The following is a 20,511-nucleotide window of genomic DNA, read 5'->3' on the forward strand; positions in this document are numbered from 1 at the left end:
ATGTCGAAGATCATGGATTTTGGATTGAGTTCAGTTGAAGAATTCACGGATCCAATTATCGGGTTGTTTGGACCCATTTGTTTCAACGGAGGTAATTTCTCAAGGGCAAATAACCACGAAGAGTGATATTCAATTATCGGGTTATTTAGATCTATTGATTTGTCTTCTTGTTCCTTCGACATTCTGCAATATCAATTTTTGGAAATTAAATTTTAGTTTGTATAGCTGAGATTGCCCAAATTTATTTTATCTCTAGATTATTAACCTCTCATTTTTCTCTGAACTTGTGATGTTATTATTTGTTATTGAAAGTTAAAAATTTTGCATTAGTCTTGAAATGCAACATGAGTCATTGAAATAAGTCAAATTGAGCAATGGATCAAAGATGCCTGAAGAAGAAGTAGAGAAGTTGAACAACAATTGGGTTAGGAAAAAAACCTATTAAAAATGAATAAATTGAAATTTTGTCATTAAACTAATTTGAATATACAAAAGGACTCATAATCAATATTTTATCTAAAATATAGGGGTTAAAATAAAAATTAAATCATTTTACTAATGGGCTACATCATCAAACTAATGACAACGTCCGGTTGACAAAAACTAATAAAATGTAACGTAAATGATTAAAACTTATGTTTTTTTTAATTTACTGAGCAAAGTGTACAAATATGAAATAAAGTGACCAAAACTTTATCCACATATTATGTAGAAATGGTGTAATTTTAATTTTATATATTTATCGTGTCATGACAGGAAATTGTTAAATGTTAACCTTTAATGATTCAATCTTAATTAAAATGAAACGAAATTGACATAATATTATGCTTTTAAAATTCAATTAGGAAAAATTTATAAAACTTAAACGAAAGTGACCATTTATAGAGTTTATTTGATATCTATTTAATTGAATTCCTATCATTTTTAAAATATTATATCCAACAATTTAAGAATCTGAATTATAATATCCGTAGAAAGCTTTACTCATCAAACTAAGGATGAATACGGGACCTAAACCTGACGGGTTCCAATCCGACCCGACTCGATCGATTCAGTTTTTTTTAAAAAAAAAAATTGGGTTTGGTTTGGGTTTATGATGAAAAATATCCGACTCGACTTGAAAAAATATATAATTTTATCTTATATATTTAGGAATAATTACAATAATATCCCTCTATATTATTTTTTTAATTAAGTCACTATTTTTATTGAATACAAATAATTTTTTTTATTTGGGTCGAGTTGGATTTTTAAGTTATATATCTGGTCAGGTCGGGTCGGTGAAATTTTGTTTTGGTCGGGTCTTATCTCGGGTAGAGGATTCCTTATTCTCGGATCAGTCGGGTGAACTAAAAATCCGACCCGACCCAACCCAACCCATGCCCATACCTACATCAAACGTTATCTCGACATGTGAAAGATTGATTTTAAAATTATTATATGAGATCACCTGTTGTGCCACAAACAAGCATCCCCCGAGTCTCAACAGCCACTACAATGAGATCTCGATCCCCTAGACCCCCATCGCTCGGATGATACATATCCCTTACGGCTAGTTAATAGAGCCAATAACGCAGCTGCCCAGAGGCACTGATGGGTAACTTAACCATCTGAACTAGGCTGCGAAACAGCTTACCAAACCATAAACCACAACCTCTCTGTATTTTCAGATCCCACATGCCACCCAAGCTCGTAAACAACATCTATCTAATACAAACACAATCCAGACAGGGAGAGAACACACCAAATATCAGTTTTGGTATGTTTTAGTACTTAAACTTTTAATTTTTTTTAAAACATAGCTAATGTTTCGTTTACATTTCATTTTAATACCCTACCTTTAAAAACTTAATGCATTCAGTTCCAAAATTATCAGTTTTGATCTGTCTTAGTATCTAATTTTTTAATTTTTTTCAAAACTAAACATTAAATTTTGAATTGAGATACTAAAATGAAACAAAAACTAAACTTTAGGTATGATTGTGAATTTTTTAAAAATTTAAATAATATTCAATATCATACCCAACCCATGATATATAATATATAATAAAATATGAAATTAATTGGCAACTTGGTTCCCATAAAAGGTATTTTAATGATTTCCCATGTAAAGGGAAGGGCCAACCACCAAATTTGTGGAGGGAAGATATGAGAAACATTGATGGAGACAGAGGAGAGGTCTTGTCGGTTGTCACAGTGAAATTAATTGAAAGAAAACAACAACAAATCAAATTTCATCACCAAAAAGGAAGATAAGAGAAAAAGAATACCCATGATGGACAAATCAAGGCCGTCCATTTACCACATTTGGTTAAATAGTACAATGATTTGGTTTAGAATCTTTCTTTCCCCTTCAATTATCTCACACTATCCCACGTTAGACCCTTTCCTTTTAGGGCAACACTTTCACCTTTGAAACATTATTCCCTTTGGGTTGGTTCCATTTTAATATCGAGGGCAATGAGGTAATCCCACCACTTGCCTTTGATTTGGGGTATTGGGAAGGGAAAAAGATTTGATTTGTTGGTTGTGAGATGATCCCTACTCAGTCTTCTAGTAAATGCAAACTTAATTAAAAGTATACATTAAAATACTTTTTTATTATCACCTATCAATTGGTCCGTCGAGTTAAGGCGTTAGATATTTTAAGCAATGTCATATCTTCAAATTCTAAAGTTGTGAATGGAATAAATTAAATTGAGTGAGTTGTTCCTATAATGGATCCGTGTAATTCTCGATTTAACAGAGTAACTAAATTTAGAATGCATTTTATGCTAAAATGCTCTTATGTTACTAAAATGATCATTTTCTCCTATTTATTTTAGAGGGAGATTTTTGCCCCAAAGTGAAATGTTAGGAGTCAAAATACTTATATAAATAAAATAAGGAACACAAATATCTACAATAGAGCCTATTTTAACCTATCTTATTATAGTTAACTATTTTAGGGCCCTTTTCGCCCTAAAATGAAACGTTGTGGGTCAAGATGCTCCAAAAATAAAATAGGGGAAAATGAACATTTTGATAAACGTTAGATGCTAATTTTGACATTATGCCATCATAAATTGATGGTTATGAAAAAATAATGATTTTATTAGTAATTATCGTGATCTAGTGAAACATGATTCTCTTTAAACAATGTCAAAGATTCAAATCCTTATGAACGAAGGAGGAAAAAACGAAATTAAAAATATTATTTTTAAATGAATCTTTATAATACTTAATTTGAATTAAATATTTAATGTATTGAATATCGATAATTGTATTAAAAATTATATTTTTATTGAGCTATTAATTTGAATTAAATATTTAATGTATTGAAAATCGATAATTGTATTAAAATAATTTTTAAAATTTTAATGATAAAAGACTACATTAACATAGTTTAATGATTTATATATTTTATTTATTTATCTAATAATTAATATTATCAAAATTGTCAACAATTAGAGATGAAATTCACAATTTATGTTCAAAATAATATATTTATATATTTAATTTCATGAAATCTATATTTATTATTTCCCTGAATAAGCTCGAATTAAATGATATTTAATTTATCGGAATAAAAAATTGGAAACTCAAAATCAAGCAATCAACTTCGATCCAAAGCGGACCAATGTCTTGCTGCCACGTCAACGTCAAACACTTTAGAAGACGGGGATAAGAAGGCATCGTGGGGCCCAATTCGATGGGAAATTATCCTTGACACGCGCATCGCAGCGCGTTTCTTGTGAAACGATGCTCATCGTTTGGCCGTACTTCTGTGTGAACCACACGAGCTGTAAAGAAGACGTCATTGCTTATACCACAATGCTTTTTTTCGGGTATTTGACATAACTGACATTTTTTTTTTAATTTTCCCTTTCTGACACCGTTTGACCAATATTTCCAGAAGTAGCACCCTTTCTGCTAAGTTGGCAAAGGCGCGTCCCCGGGGACGCGCTTTACCCGTGTTTTCGCTGAGTTGGATGCCACGTGTGGAAGGCGCATATCCGGGGACGCGCCTTTACCAACTCAGCAGACACGTATTTTATTTAATAATAAATAGTTTATTTTTATTATTATTATAAATTAATAATATATTATGTAAAATGTTTCGATTATAATGTAAGAATTATCAAATTTAAGAATCAGCAGACACGTATTTTATTATTATTATAAAATGTTTCGATTATAGGAAAAATGTATGAAATTATAATATTACACATATGGTTATATTATTATTTTTGATTTTGATTATCGATCTATTAATTTTATCAGTTAATTATTTAAATGTTATCAATCTAGTCATCTCATATCAATATTTAACGAAATATGATGTATAAGTTAATAAATTAGTATAATTACATATTTAATCTTCAATACTTACATATTTATAAAATTAGTCTTATTGAAAATTTAATTTAATAAATTTAATCCTCCAATCAGAACATGAAATGTGTCATCGTATACATAAATTTTTTAATAACTTTTAATTTGTTTAATTTAATATTTTTCTCTACTTAGAAGGTGGAATTATTATTATATTTTAAAAAAAATTATAACTAATAATATTAATTATTATATTAAATAAATATATTAAATATATTTATGTATTTAAAAGTTAAAAAAATTATTTAGGTGTACATACATTGACAAATTTATATAAATGCAATAACATTAAATTATTAGAAACAAAAACATTCATTTAAATACAATATTAATTACATAAGAGTTAACGGTTATATGATGATAACAGAGCTGGACATTTTTTTCTATTGTGCCCGATGTTTCTACAATGCCCACATCGTTTTTGTTCTGTTGACTTCTTCCGAATATCCATATCACAATGTATTCTAGTAGATTTTGGACGACCTGAGTCCCTCAATAGCAATGGATTATAAAAAATAAAAATTAATATATATTCATAATAACTTTAAAATAAAAACAAATTTAAATATTAACATTAATTATAAAAAAATATTACCATATCGCTAAAATGTCTAGAGATATGATCAATATCCAATCGCAACAGCATTTCGTTTTCCATTATAACTGTAGACAAAACAATATAATTAGCAAAAAAAAATTAATAATTCTAAATAAAATATATAAATATTATTTTAATAAATATAATATTTACATAAATATATTAATATAAAAATAATAACTATTTAAAAAATACTAACATAAAAATAAATTTCTTACCACTAATAACAAATTTAAAACTCAAATAGTTGGAGAATTTGAGTTATAAGAGAGGAGAAGATGATTTTGGTGTGAAGAATGAGGGAGGGTTGAGGGGGTTTATATAGGGGAGGAGGAGGGGTAGTTAGGAAAACGGATGGGGGCATTTATGACATTTAATGGAAGGTGCGTCCCCGGGATGCGCTTTCTACACGTCTGCTGAGTTGGCAAAGGCGCGTCCCCGGGGATGCGCCTTCCACACGTAGCATCCAACTCAGCGAAAACACGGGTAAAGCGCGTCCGGGGACGCGCCTTTGCTAACTCAGCAGAAAGGGTGCTACTTCTGGAAATATTAGTCAAACGATGTCAGAAACGGAAAATTTTAAAAAAAATGTGTCAGTTATGTCAAAAAGCCGCTTTTTTCTTCTTAATATTTATCTATTTTTTAATTAAAAAAATTACGAAGCTGGTTGTCCACAAATTATATTGAAAATAAATATAACATGGAAAGAGTGCATAATGATATAATTAATAGTATTTTAAAAATATAAACAAATCATGTAGGCTAATACCGTTATTATGTTAGACAAAAATCTATCCGAGAAATAAATTATAATTGAATAGAACAAAATAAAAAATAAGAACGATAAAAAATCGTGTACTGGTTCGTAGTTATGGAATTGGATGGATAGAGATGTTGGGTCATGTTTAGACAATATCTTAAGGACATATTCGTCTGCTCTTATGATGCTGGAGAACGTTGGGCGATTATCTCTCGTGATACAACAATAGTACAATGATCATGTGAATTAAACTCATGGCCCGACCAATCTAGATATTTATCATGGTATGTAACACCCATTTTCCGTATACGTTTTCGTACACGAGTCACAGATGTCACGTAACTTTTAAAACTTTCCGTTTTTGAAAAACCAGTGAAATTTTATGTCTAATCATAAAACTTTCTAATTAGATAATAATAAAACGTTCATTAATTTATAGTATGTAAACAAATCTTAAAGTTCGTATATATTTGATTTTTACATCATCATAAGTCAAACATTTTTTCGAGCATTTTCATAAATCTATTACATGTTAGCTAATAACATCAAAAGTAGACATAGTTGTTCTACAGTTACTGATGAGGTTGTCATTGATTGGTAATGTCAATTGCACTCCTTATTTTGATCGTACTAATACCTACGCGTGAAATCTGCACACGCTAAGTAATCACTTAGTGAGACATAAAAATAATGAGATAAATTTCAATCATGAGTATATTGTAACAATCCAAATACCAATTGAATATTACAACTCATTATAACTTCTATGGTTTTGCACACGTAGTGTCGATACGGTAATTCACAAACTCATTATGAATTACGTGGGGTTGCACACATAGTGCCAATGGAAATTCATAAACTTATTATGAATTTCTTAGGTTGCACACATAATGCCAATACGAAAATTCATAAACTTATTATGAATTTCTTAGGCTGCACACATAGTGCCAATACGAAAATTCATAAACCTATTATGAATTTCTTAGGCTGCACACATAGTGCCAATACGAAAATTCATAAACTTATTATGAATTTCTTAGGTTGCACACATAGTGCCAATACGAAAATTCATAAACTTATTATGAATTTCTTAGGCTGCACACATAGTGCCAATACGAAAATTCATAAACTTATTATGATTTCTTAGGCTGCACATAGTGCCAATACGAAAATTCATAAACTTATTATGAATTTCTTAGGTTGCACACATAGTGCCAATACGAAAATTCATAAACTTATTATGAATTTATTAGGTTGTACACATAGTGCTCATTCGGTAAATGCAATACATACATTAAGCAAAATGCATCTATGACTATCATAACATATAAGTAAATAATAAATGCACTCACCTGGTTTGCCTCGCTATTATGCCCATAATGTAAATCCGACTAATCGACGACTTTATCCTTGCCTTTCTGTTTACTTGACTCAGGAGCTTGATTACGATCTACACAAGCATCCATAATCACACATACAATACAAATGTAAGTATATTTTATAACATTTATAAAAAATAATAATACTCAAAAGTACTATTATTCTCGAATTTTATTTAAGTTCATCATAACCTAAAATTTCAGGCTGCTTAGTATTGCTACCTCTTCTATGGTATTGATACTTATATACTATGGTACCGATACTCCCTTCAGTATCGATATCATTTTCATATTCTAGATTCCATTTCTCAAAAATAGTATTGATATCTTCCTCTTGGTATCGATACCCCACTTCAGTACTAATACTACTTGAATAAGTATCGATATTGTGCATCGTGTTCATCATCTTTCCTCAAATTTAACCCTATAGTTTTGGTATTGTTCTTTCAGTACCGATACCTTTACCCAGATTTTACACATTTCACTTCGATTTTTACCACATTTCTGCCTAAATCTATTACTTTTATCCCCCAACCATTCCATTAAATTCATCATTACTTAATCCAACTATCTTACATCCATAAATCTTCTCATAACATCCAAAATCTCCAAAGAACACTCAAAACTAAGAATCGCACCAATTTTCCAACTTGTTTTTAATCACTTCTAAAGCTCCTAATATCTTATTCACTTCTTTGACAAGTCAAAAATGCCTTAAATCTTCCATAACTAACCATATTTCATCAAATCATTTAAAAATCCATTTTATGAAATCTCAAATAAAACCTTCATCTCTTAGTTTTAATCCTCCTTAAACCTTCCTTAAGCCTCTATATTACTTAAGGCTTCAAAACCAACCCAAAAACGAAAGGAAAACCCAACATTGATGAATCCTTACCTTAGCCTTCACACAATTACTAAAGAAATTTGAAACCTTATCCTTTAGACGATTATCCTCCTCGATTTTTATCTGGCCCACCAGTTCCTTAAGTGAAATATCTATCTTCTTATGCTTTAGAGAGTTGCGGTAGTCGGACCAGGACTTAGGCAACTTTTCGATAAGAACATTGGCTTGGAGCACTTCACACAATTGCATTCCTTTAGCAACGATGTCAGCCACCAGATTCTCGTAGTCATAGACTTGATCCATTATGGGCTTATCGTCCGTCATTTGAAATTTGATTCATTCTCCGACAACTTATTTCTTTATGCCCGTATTGTCAGCACCGCACTTCTTCTCCATAGTGTCCCATGTCATCTTGACACTTCTTTCTCTAAGAAACATGTCAAACAATTTGTTAGACATGTGGCTGAGAAGATGTCCTCGCATCATCTTATTGTCCTTTTCGTATTTCTAATTCTACGTGGGTTTGAGCATTACTAACATACAAAAGTAAGAAAAATTAATATATATATATATATATATATATATCAAATTAATCTTTTAAGTATGTTATTGTCCGATTCCATTTGAGTTTAAAAATATTTTATTCGTTTTAAATTTAATCTAAAAATTCAATTAAAATTCTAATTCTAATTTAACTCGATTTAATATAACTTTTAATTTATCATATTTTATTGCATATAATTTTATCAAAATCTAACTATTAATATATAAATGCATAAAAAAGTATTTTTATAACGATTTTGAGATAAATAAATTCTTTCTAAACTTGAATATGAAATTTTACTATTTAAATTAAATATATAAATAAAACCAGCGAATTTTAGTAAAGAAATTAAATTTATGAAATTAATAACCTATACTCCTATTTGGGTCCCCACTAATATCAACAACAACAACAACAAAACCCAATTCCCATATGCAATGGGGTAAGGGGGAGGTAGGGTAGTAGGCTGCCCCCAACGCCATGTTTAGAGTAGCTTCCGTGGAAGACCTCCGGCAGTCAGAAAATAAATATAGATAAATGCAAAGCATGTATAAATAAATACATAAATACATAGTTGAACAATATTCATATGCAGTCATAAATATCATTAATATCATATGCGCATTTGAAATGGGAAGTAATCCATGCAAATAAATCCCTGCGAAAAAATCTCTGCATATAGACAGAAACGTAAGACTCGACTAAATTTAAAAGTGAAGAGAATATACACAGAGTCCACGATAGCAAGCCCAATTCTAAGCCTTCATAAATACCAATAACAGAAAACGTATAAAAGTAGAATTCATGGAAATTACTACAAAGGCATTAAAAGAAGACAGAAATGATACACCCTAGAGATGTGACCCACACTACTCGACTACCCTAGTCTTTAGTCTCATACTTTCCTATCAGAGGTCATGTCCTCGGTAAGGGCTAAATCCATCAAATCAGATCTCAAGCAGTCTTCCCACTTCCCGCCTTGGTCGTCCTCTCCTTCTGGCACCGTCGACTGTAATCGACTCTACCCTCCTGACCGCATCCGACGTAGTCGCCTAAGGACATGCCCAAACACCGTAGTCTTCCCTCCTCAATTTTTCAGAAACAGGCACCACCCCCAAGGACATCCTAATAGTAGAGTTTGTTGTCATATCCACAGAGTCCTACCGCATGTCCACGAAGCATTCTCATTTCTGCAGCCTCTATCCTCCTTACATGATCCTTCTTGGTTGCCCAACATTCTGATCCATACAACAACGCTGGTCTTATTGTCATTCTATAAAATTTTCCCTTAAGTTTTAGAGGCACCTTCTTGTCACACAAAACTCCAGTAGCAACCCTCCACTTTAGCCATCACGCCTTTATACGGTGTGTTACATCATCATCTACACCCCCATCTTTATGTATCATAGACCCTAGGTACTTGAAACAATCCTTTGAGGGGAGAACGTGTCCTTCTATGCATACTTCTACATCTTCATCGTTTTGGTCCCCACTAATATCACAATACACCAATTATGAGGGATGCCCACATACAATATAAACAATTAAAAAATATGTCATTTTTCTATTAAATTGGACAGTTTTTTATTTATAAAATGCATATTTTTGTCCATTTGCAAAAGATTTTTTTTATTACAAATGCAGCCAAAATTTAATGTTTTGTTGATTTTATGGCCCTTTGTTAATGTATTTATTGCTTTGCCAACTTTCCTTTTTTAGACCTTTTAGTCCCTCCAAAAAACAATGAATTTATTTAATTTGGATTTGCATTATTAAAAACATTTTTTTAATTTTAATTATAAAAAATACTCATAGATTTCCTTTTATTTTAAAGGAATTTTAGGATTTTAATTTTAACTAACTTCTCAAGTTTTTTTATATAGAACTATATTTTTATATAAATAATTATTGTTGGTTGCAGTCTTGTTGGGATGGATTGAGGGCATGTTGGGAGTGCGATCGTAATCTCTAAAATATCAAAATGTTATTTAATTTATATATTTTTTGTTGATAACTAATTTGATTCTCTTAAATTTTTAATATATATATATATTTTAAAATATCTTCGATATAAAATTTGCGTCTATCCTTAGTTGATTGTACTAATTATTTTGATATTATCCTTAATATTGTACTATCATTGATATTCGATCTATTGATCGATTAATCTAGATCGGGTACTACAGTGGCGAGGGTGACCCTCCCAACCCAGTTTGCTCGATTTACAAACGCCAGTCAAACATCTGACCTTACTTAAGAGACCTAGTGTCTCATCCTACTAGACCGACTGATTATTGGTAAATTAGTACTTTCCTTCTTTAGGTCATCCTTTTAATTTCTCCATCAATTCTACAAAATTTCATTTGAAAAATAACTTGTAAAATCAAATTTCATAGGTTATTTTTTTGGTATATTCACGTTTATTTAATTTATTAATTGATTAATTCAGATTATATATTGTAGATGTATTTTTTAATAGTCTAAGGTGATTATAATATAATATTTATTCATAATTTTGTTAACTTATTGATAATGTACATACCCTCTAGATGCAGCTGCTCACACCCAAAATCTCTAAGGAGAACAATATTCTCCTTTACCATTGAGACCAGTTTATGAATTCAACATTGTAGATGTATTTGTTTTTATTAATCTAAGGTGTGATTACAAGTAGTCAGGCCTGTCTAATGCCAAGCGTGACATGTGATCTGTCATAGTGCTTTAAAATTTATGGACCTCAAACATGGATATCATTTAGGCTCGTTCACGTACAATATTTGTGTCATAATGATATTTTTGTTCGAAGAAAAAAATAAAATTTTAATGACAGAAAAAGTTGTAAATTAAGATTTTGACAGAGTCGTGTTCCATGATGAAATTTTGGTAAAAAGACCTCTTAGATCCTTTATAATTTCAAATTTCACAAATGAATCTTTATTATAAAATATTTTAGGGGATCATTTTAAGATGTAACACAATGCCTACACATTATTTGATACACGTCTTCAAGTAGTATATGTTCTAAAGATTCTTAACCATTTAATAATTAAGGCTCAAACCCCTTTGCAATCTCTCGTGCTCAAACCTGATACCTCTAGGATTAAAAACTATTCCTTTAACCATTGAGATAAATATTGTAAATATTTATTATAAAGTAATCGATTTGTTTTTCACTTACAATAATGCTTTGTCCCATTAAACTAACTGATAATTTTTATTATTATACGAATACGACGCCATTAATTAACAAAACAACATAATAAATGTAACTAAAAGCATAAGAGACATGTAGAAGATAGAAAAATAGACAATATACAAGGTGAAGTGAGACTTTCCCATATCAAAAATGAAAATTGAGGCCCACAATCCACATGTTGGATTATTGCGGGAAGTTCTACCCTACGACAGCTTTAATATACGGTTAAGGAAATTTATTATCGATTTTATTATTTCTTTTTAACAAAATCGGTAAAAATTACCGAAAACATTATTAATTCTACCCAAAACATTATTGAGATCTTTTCTGAGCTTATTAATATCTGGTAAAGTTCTACCTAAAACATTATTTTTTCTACCGAATATATTACCAAACACAGTAAATCGTCAATAATAACAAAACCGGTAGAAAAATAATATTTCCGGTAATTTTTATCGGTTTCTTTAAAATAATAAAAAACCAATAACTTCTTTCCTTAACCGTATATTAAGCTGTCGCACGTGAGACTTCCTCATCTATGGCACACAAGCCTGAGCTGTAAAAACTAAACTCAAAAGAATATAAATTAGTGTTGTTGTGTGCCCAAATCCAATAGGTAATGTCAGGCATATTTTTTTTTGTAAAATGATAAGGGAAATGGAGAACCAAATTCCCAATCACCAATCTTTGTTTCTTGCCTTTTCTTTTCATGAAATCATTGTCATTGTTACTTATCTTTATTCCCTTAATGGAACCTCCAATTTCAAAGGATTACTATTGTAGTTTGATGTATATTTTAATTTTAATAAATACATAGGCATTGAGTGTTTAGTACTTAAACTACGAGTTTTGGTCCATTTTAGTATCTAAACTTCTAATTTTTTCATAACCATACATAACGTTTAGTTTTTGTTTCATTTTAGTATCCTGTTGATAAAAACGTAACGCGCTTGGTACATAAACTATAAGTTTTAGTCTATTTTAGTATTTAAACTTTTAATATTTTTTTAATTTAATGTTAAATATTGAACGATGTACTAAAATGAAACAAAAAAATAAACTTTAAGTATGGTTTTGAAAATTTTAAAAGTTTAGGTATTAAACGGGTCAAAATTTTTAGGTATTAAACGCATAATTTATCCAAATATATATTATAGTTTAATGTGGGTTCTTTATATGGTACCATTTATTGAGCAGTTCTGTCTCTAAGTGGGAGTGTTTATTTTTTTAATAGTATGTGGTGATTGGAAGATAATATTTTGTTCATAATTGTACATATTATGTAGATGTTGTTGTTCGAATTTAGAATCTCAAGGGATAACAACAGTCAACACTCCCTTGAATCAATGAAGACCCTAAACGAGTTTCTACATAGGCATTAACTTTAGAGATAATATGTGAACATAATGTCAAAATTAGCCCTTAATGTTCCTTAAAATGATCATTTCGGCCCGTATCCTTTTTTGGAGCATTTTGATCTTTAATATTTCATTTTAGGGCCAAAAGTTTCATTTATAGATAGAAACCGTTAGTTAACACAAGATTAATGCTCTAAAATAAGGGTATTTTTACCATAAAATTAAACGTTAAGGACCGAAATGCTACAGAAAAAAGAAGAATAAAGGCCAAAGTGACTATTCAATCAAATGTTATAAGCTTTTTTGCCCTAAAATAAAATATCGGAGGCTAAAATGCTCAAAAAAAGAATAAGGACAAAAATAACTATTTCAATTAACATTGGGACTAATTTTGATATTATGACTAATATGTGAAAATGCATCCTAAATTTCCTATGCCTAGATTTGTTGACGGAAATCCTCCTCGTATTGCCTGTTAAGTCCATCGTCCGGTTCAATTGTGCGTCAAAGCAATGGCGCCACCTCTTTCGGAATCCCGATTTCGTTTCCCGACATTTTAGAATCAGCCGGAAGAAGAAGCGTCTCATCTTATATTATTGCGAGGGCACCCTCGACACACCCGTCGTCGTCATGCGCTTCTTTGTCGACCGAGACCTCGTCGATTACCGCGACATGCATGGACAGTTGCCACCACATTTCGTTAATATGTTCGTTTTCACCTTTTGTGTCGGAGGTGGACTGATTTGTTTGCTTGATTGGACCAATTCTCGTATAACCCTATCTAATCCCGCCGCAAGAGAGTTCAAGATCCTCCCCGAATGCAACGAAGATATTCCGGACAAGTCGTATACTTTTGCGCATACTCTCGGATTCGGATTGGACCCTCTGTCCAATGACTACAAGGTGGTTCATATCCGATCGTACGTGGACGAAGAGAACAACAAGGTGGTTCATGGAGGGTGATCAAACACGAAGAGTCTCGGTTGTTCGAGTGTCTCGGGGTTTGTCCGAACGACAACAACACATGTGCGAACCGCTTTTATTATTGACTGACTGACCATAACATCCTCGCATTTCATTTGCACCGAGAAGTTTTCCGGTTGATCGAGTCGCCCTGCGGCAAATCGTTCGGGAGGTTGCTTCCTTTGAACGACCGGGTATCGTTTTGGGATACCGAGATGATGGAGACAAGTGCAAGGACTAATGAGGTCTGGATATTGAACGATGGGTGCCATTGGACCAAGATATTGAAGATAGTATCGAGGCCGGAATTCGAAAGGATGTTCGGGTTTTGGAAGTACGGCGAGGTATTAGCCGAATCCGAGGCCGGAGAGTTCGTGCTTTTCGATCTCGACACCCGTAATTCTCGTGAGCTTGGGATTAAAACTAGGGTTCGTGGAGATTTACTTCAGGTCTACACTTATGAGGAAAATCTTGCTTCAATAAAATGAGATTAGATTGGTTGATTACAAAGTAATATATTTGTACAAAGTCCGGAATTTTTTCGAAATCCAATTGAAAAAATAATATGGAGATGAGTATTATTACAATTATCTATAATATATAGTATAATTACATTATTTTTCGAGTCGGACCATATCAGATTTTTTTTATCTTAAACACAAACTCGGCCTAATTTAAAAAAAAAACTCGAAACTAGTCAAGTTCGAGTCATCCCTAACCACTAACCAGCAAGTAAAAGTTGTACTATAAGATCTTATAAGTACGTGAAAAAGAATTATCAGAGCCTAAACGAAGGCTTGGAAGACAAAGAGGCCAGTTCTCTTATGGTCCTGTTTGATATGGGTTCGTTTTTCTCAAGTGGATCTCTTTCTTTCTAATCATTTTGGGTCAGACCATTTGAATAATTTTTTAAGCGATGAAAATTATATGTTTTTATTTATTTATTTTGATTAATCTTCAGTGAATATAGTATAATATAATCTATATTCGAAAAATTATGAACTATTTAACAATAAATATTTATATATCCCTTACAAACGCGATACACAAACTCTACACATTAAGAGATAACAATACTCTCTTGACCATTGAGATCGTTTGATTCATACTAATTTTTTACATTGATACTAGCAGGGGCGTGGCTTGGGCGGGGCAAACTGCGCGACCGCGCAGGGCCCCCAAAAAATAGGCCCCAAAAAAATATATATATATAGTGACGTTTTTCCAATAAACGCCACTATAGATGAAACTATTGCGACGTTTTTTCAAAAAAAACGTCACTATTATTGCGCAGGCCAAAAAAATGCCCAAAAAAGTATATATATAGTGGCGTTTTTATCTTCAAAAAACGCCACTATTGTTGTCTCGAAATCGAATATATCTAAAAAATATGGCTCCATTATAAGAATTTGTACAGGGCCCTCGAAAACCTAGTCACGGCCCTGGATACTAGTCATAACCATTTTTGAAAAAAATTAATTAAAAAAATAATTATGACTTTACTTTAGAAATTTTGGATTTTTTGTTTAATTTGAAATGGAGTCATCGCGCATCTACCTAAAAACGTCTTTTTAACGAATTTTAAAAAAAATATTTAAAAGACGAAGTAGTTTGCATATTACCAGAAATTAGTTTTTGAGGATTCGAGAGTCAATTAAGCACGGCGAAGGGTAAGCGCCCCACAACGCCCAAAATTAGTACCTCTCGGTTATACGTTGTCTACGTAGTGGTACTTTATACATTCGAATCTAAAATTTAAATTACGATACTTCTATTTTGATGAATTTTAAAAATAAGTAAATTTCTTTAAAAAATTGCCGACTAAATTAAAAATATTTAATTCATTTATTTTCATTTTAAAAAAGATGTCCCTTTACTACGTAAACTAATGGAAATTAAAATCGAGTGATGTTGTGTACAAATCCATTAACTTACTACACAAAATAACATTGTCTTTAATTGTTTTAGAAAATAAATGCATAATTCATTAATTCATCAATAATAAATGATATGTACATGATTGATGAAATACCAGATATAATTTGATAAATAAATAAATGAGACACAATGTTTATATTTATTAAGATACAAAATATTGACGAGATGTTCCTTTACTCGTACGTCTTAAGGAATCGAACTCTAAATATTTTGGAGGTTTTCCCCTAAACCGTTCTTCGTTCGGGATATTCCCAAAGATATATATATATATATATATATAACTTAATTTTTTTATGAAAAGAATTTTATTATTAAAAAGTATGGAAAGTAGAATGATACCTTTCGTTCGAATAAGGTTCGAAAGAGCACTCCAAGAATTCGAGGTGTTTCCATAGATTAATCGCACTATAGGTATTACCTTACTTTAGAATTGATTAATGCAATGTTCACTAATCAAACACGTATAAAACACATGTAATTAGGGATGCGCATGAGACCCGAACTCGACGGGTTCCAATCAATTGGGGAGGATTTTTTAAAGGTGATGTTCGGATTGGATCGGATTTTTTTAAGATGATATTCGGATCGGGTCGGATTCGGGTTTAGGGTGAAAAATACACGGTCCGACCCGGAAAAATTATAATTTTACCTCATATGTATTTAGTAATAATTACAATAGTATCCATCTATATATTATTTTTTTCAATTAAATCATTGTTTTTATCAAATAAAAATAATTCTTTTATTATTTGAGTCGGATCGGATAGGGTTCGGATTTTATCTAAAAAATCGGATCGGATTCAGGTCGGGTGGAGAGTATATATTTTCAGGCCGGGTCTGGTGAATGATGTAAAATTTTTAGGTCGGTTCAGACGAAACCCGACCCATGCATATCATCCCTACATGTAACCTTTACAAGATAAATATCATGCTATATAAAACAAACTTGATGTATATGGGTAAATATAATACTACATATATTAAAAAGAAATATAAATACTAAAATTAATTTAATAAATGCTCTTTAAGACCAAATATATATAACTAGGATAAATATTTAATGCAAAGCATATTTACCGCCCTAACCAAAACATGGTTCTCAACACATAGAATTAAAGCTAAACTAGGGATCTGATCGATGAAAAGCAAACATACATAAATAAAAACATGGTTTAATCGAAACAAACTATGATACATAGACTAAATTAAAATAAATCCGAAACACATAGGTGAAATTAATAGGCATCAATAATGTCAAAAGGACTAAAATGACTAAATAATAAATACAAGGGTTAAAAAATAAAATAAGAAACTCAAACTAGAGTTAAATCAAAGAAATAAAAGAAATAACAGGTCCAACATGTAAATAACTCCCAGAAACTAAAATGATGAACCAAAAAGTGACCAAAATAAACAAGGGTACAAGCCTTAGAGATTACAATCTATATTACAAAATTTTCAAAGAAAAGTAAATCCAAAGGATTAAAATATGAAGCAATGCAAACATGAGGCTCAAAACCAGAAATTTCACATTTTTATTGAGCGACTAAAATGAAAACATTACAAAAGTACAAGTGCCTCTCACACAGATTACCCACTAAGAAGCGAGTCACACTCCCCCTCCCCTATATGGCAACGTTTCAGAACATGCATATGACCTTAAGCTTAGGATATGTTTGGTTCACGTAATATAAAATTACCAATGAGAATAAAATGACTGTCTCTTTTTCCCATATCTATGGGGTAAGAAGGAGGTAAGATAGTAGGCTACCCCCAACACCAGGTTGAGAGCAACTTCCGTAAAAAACCTCCGAATTATGAAATGCAGCAGCCCTAACAGCAACTGTATGTACCTGTGGGGAACCAATATTACCAAGTTATGAAGGAATTCCGTGAATAAAGAAAAAATTATATCTCGTTCTTGAACTGAAGTAACATAAACTCGAGACGTCCAGAGAAAATTTTCTTATCAAAATATAAAAAACGAGACAGACTGATATCTTTGAAGAACGAAAATTCACCTCATTTTGTAACTGCATAAGTGCATCATAGATGGCAAAACCCTCCGTCTCCAAGCCAACTTGCATTATAAGAGCTTTAAATTAATGTCCGTATAGCAAGCAGAAGCGAACATAATGCATGGCAAGCAGAAGAAGCGGCAGCATGGAAGAAGAAGCTAGTGTTTACAATTCAGATACTATTCAGGTTTATATACAGTTACATATTTGTAGGTTTACATGCACTTAATCTACACAAAAGACAGTGAAAATCCAAATTTTAACTCATCTGGCCTTTTTTACTTATTAAATGAGAACCAAGGTATGAGTCTAACATAACCTACGCGATCCATAATGTATTACGTCTTAAATTCATTATCAAATTTGAAGGTACCATATGCAAAGCTCACCGTTTCACCATCATCACGAGTTGTTCCGTAGAGTTTATGTAAAGATAGATTGGTTGCTTGGGATCCATCCATTGGATACATTAGTCATGCTACAAGCTCTGTCACTGCAGGCACAAGCTGAAAGGTAAACGATCAAACTGTTTGAACAAATTACAGTAACAACAAAACAATATGATATAGGAAATGATACTCTTGGTTTGCTTTCTCGTACTGAGAGATCCATGAATTAGGATCCTGATACATATAGATACAGATTGTCCCTCGGGAACAAGAATTTCCATGAAATAGATATCTCAAAGCTCTTAACAAGATTGCAAGAACACGAAATTCCAGTTATCCACAACCCAGTTTTGCAATTTTTATAAAAAATTTCTAATTTGGTAAAGCATATGCAACAGAAAACATTTACAATTTATAAACCTCACCCACCCACCCTTTTAAATCAGAATTCGGAATACTCACCGGCATGCCAATGTAAACTATTCTACGTTAAGAAGCAATGAAGGTAAGTCTGGTGGAGGGCTTTTTGGCCTGTGCTCATTGTATGACACTGATCTTTCCACCTAATTCAGTTTCGATGATTAGTTCGAAAATTTTCAATCAATACAAATTTATCAACTAAAATATATTTAAAAAACCCTAATACTATATCTGAAAACAAGAGCTCGAAAATTTTCCATTCGCATAGTTTCAATGAATGATTAATTCGCACAAATCTCCCATTCGTTCATGCATGTAAATTTCAATTAATTCATAATTCCAATTTAAAACTTTCAAAGTTCATGCGAATGAAAATTAACAAAAATAAATAAATCAAAAAGCTGGAGAATTACAAGATTTAGAATGAAGAATGTGGAGACAGAGAGTTCTCAACTTCTATGGAAATCAAAGACGATGGCCAATATTTGGCATCCCCTTCAACCATATAAAGAGGAGAACACAAAGGAGAATCAACACCAAAATACTACTGATCGAAGCAAGAGGAGCGGCGACGGAAGGCGGACGGAAATCACTCACGGCGGGAATTTCAGAGAATCCTGATAGCCAAAACGAAGTGAGGAGAATGTTATTTTACAACAATAATGAAATACTTAAGGGAGATGGGGATATATATTCCCGAGAAAACAGTTAAAAAATCACTGTTGGTATTAATTTATTTCCGACACTTGGTAATAGGGGTGTAAACGAGTCGAGTCGAGTTCGAGTATTACTGAGCTCGACTCGACTCGAAAACTCTGAAATGGAGCTCGAATTGACTCGAAAACTCGCGAGCTTAAAATTTTCAAGCTCGATTCGAACTCGAAATCCTGAACTGAAACTCGTGAGCTCGAAAAGGCTCAAAATGAAGAAAAAAATTCTTAAACTTAACTCGATTGAAGCCTCAAACTCAAACTCGAACATAAACCTTAAATACATGAAATCTTATTTTTTTTATAAAATCAATATATAAATATTATTATTATTTTTTTTTTTAAATAAAATCTTAATATATTATTTTCGAGCTGCTCACGAACTTTTCGAGTCGAATATCGAGTAGCTCGTTTCAGCTCGTTAAGAACTCGAGTCGAGCTCGAGCTCGACTCCATTCGATCCGAGTATTTATCGAGCATTAATCAAGTCAATATCGAATAGCTCACGATTTGTCTCATCTCATTTACAACCTTACTTGGTAATGTAACCCATCCAAACGTAGGTATATTCCTTCGAGGAAAAAACATTACTTACATAAATGAATTATACCGTGAATCAACAGGGCCTTAAGGTTATGACAATCATTTTTCCAACAGTAGCTGTCTACACTAAAAATAAAAGGGAATAAAAATAACTCTCAGAGAGTCTCCTATTTTTTGGGGTTTTAATGAACCCTCGTCGCCTCCGCTAATTAACGGCGACTGCTAGCGGTGGCCACTAATAATCGGGTCCAAAAAATGAAAAAAAAGACAACTAAAAGGAAGTCCTTACCCTCATGAGCGTGAATCAGGAACTTGCTCTTTCAAACGTGGACTAGGCCAATGCGGATCTAGAGACGAAGCTTCGGCACCTTATTTCTGACGACCTCTCGTCTTTTCGGTGAAGATCGGCCAAAGATCTTGCTGGTTTCCCTCACTCTCTAGTTTGATTATGGGTTGATCTCTGTTTTTTGTTCG

General features: G+C 31.9%; 1 protein-coding gene across 1 annotated transcript; it reads left to right on the top strand.

Annotated features, from left to right (window-relative positions):
* Positions 1 to 14,019, top strand: LOC120156047 (F-box protein At2g15640-like). Its single transcript, XM_039167460.1, has 2 exons — positions 1 to 91; positions 13,499 to 14,019. The coding sequence occupies exons 1-2, from the start codon at positions 1 to 3 to the stop codon at positions 14,017 to 14,019; spliced, it is 612 nt and encodes a 203-aa protein (XP_039023391.1).
* The last annotated feature ends 6,492 nt before the right edge of the window (positions 14,020 to 20,511 follow it).

The sequence above is a fragment of the Hibiscus syriacus genome, unplaced genomic scaffold, assembly GCF_006381635.1.
Source record: "Hibiscus syriacus cultivar Baekdansim isolate YM2019G1 unplaced genomic scaffold, ASM638163v2 tig00111213_pilon, whole genome shotgun sequence".
Taxonomy (NCBI): domain Eukaryota; kingdom Viridiplantae; phylum Streptophyta; class Magnoliopsida; order Malvales; family Malvaceae; genus Hibiscus; species Hibiscus syriacus.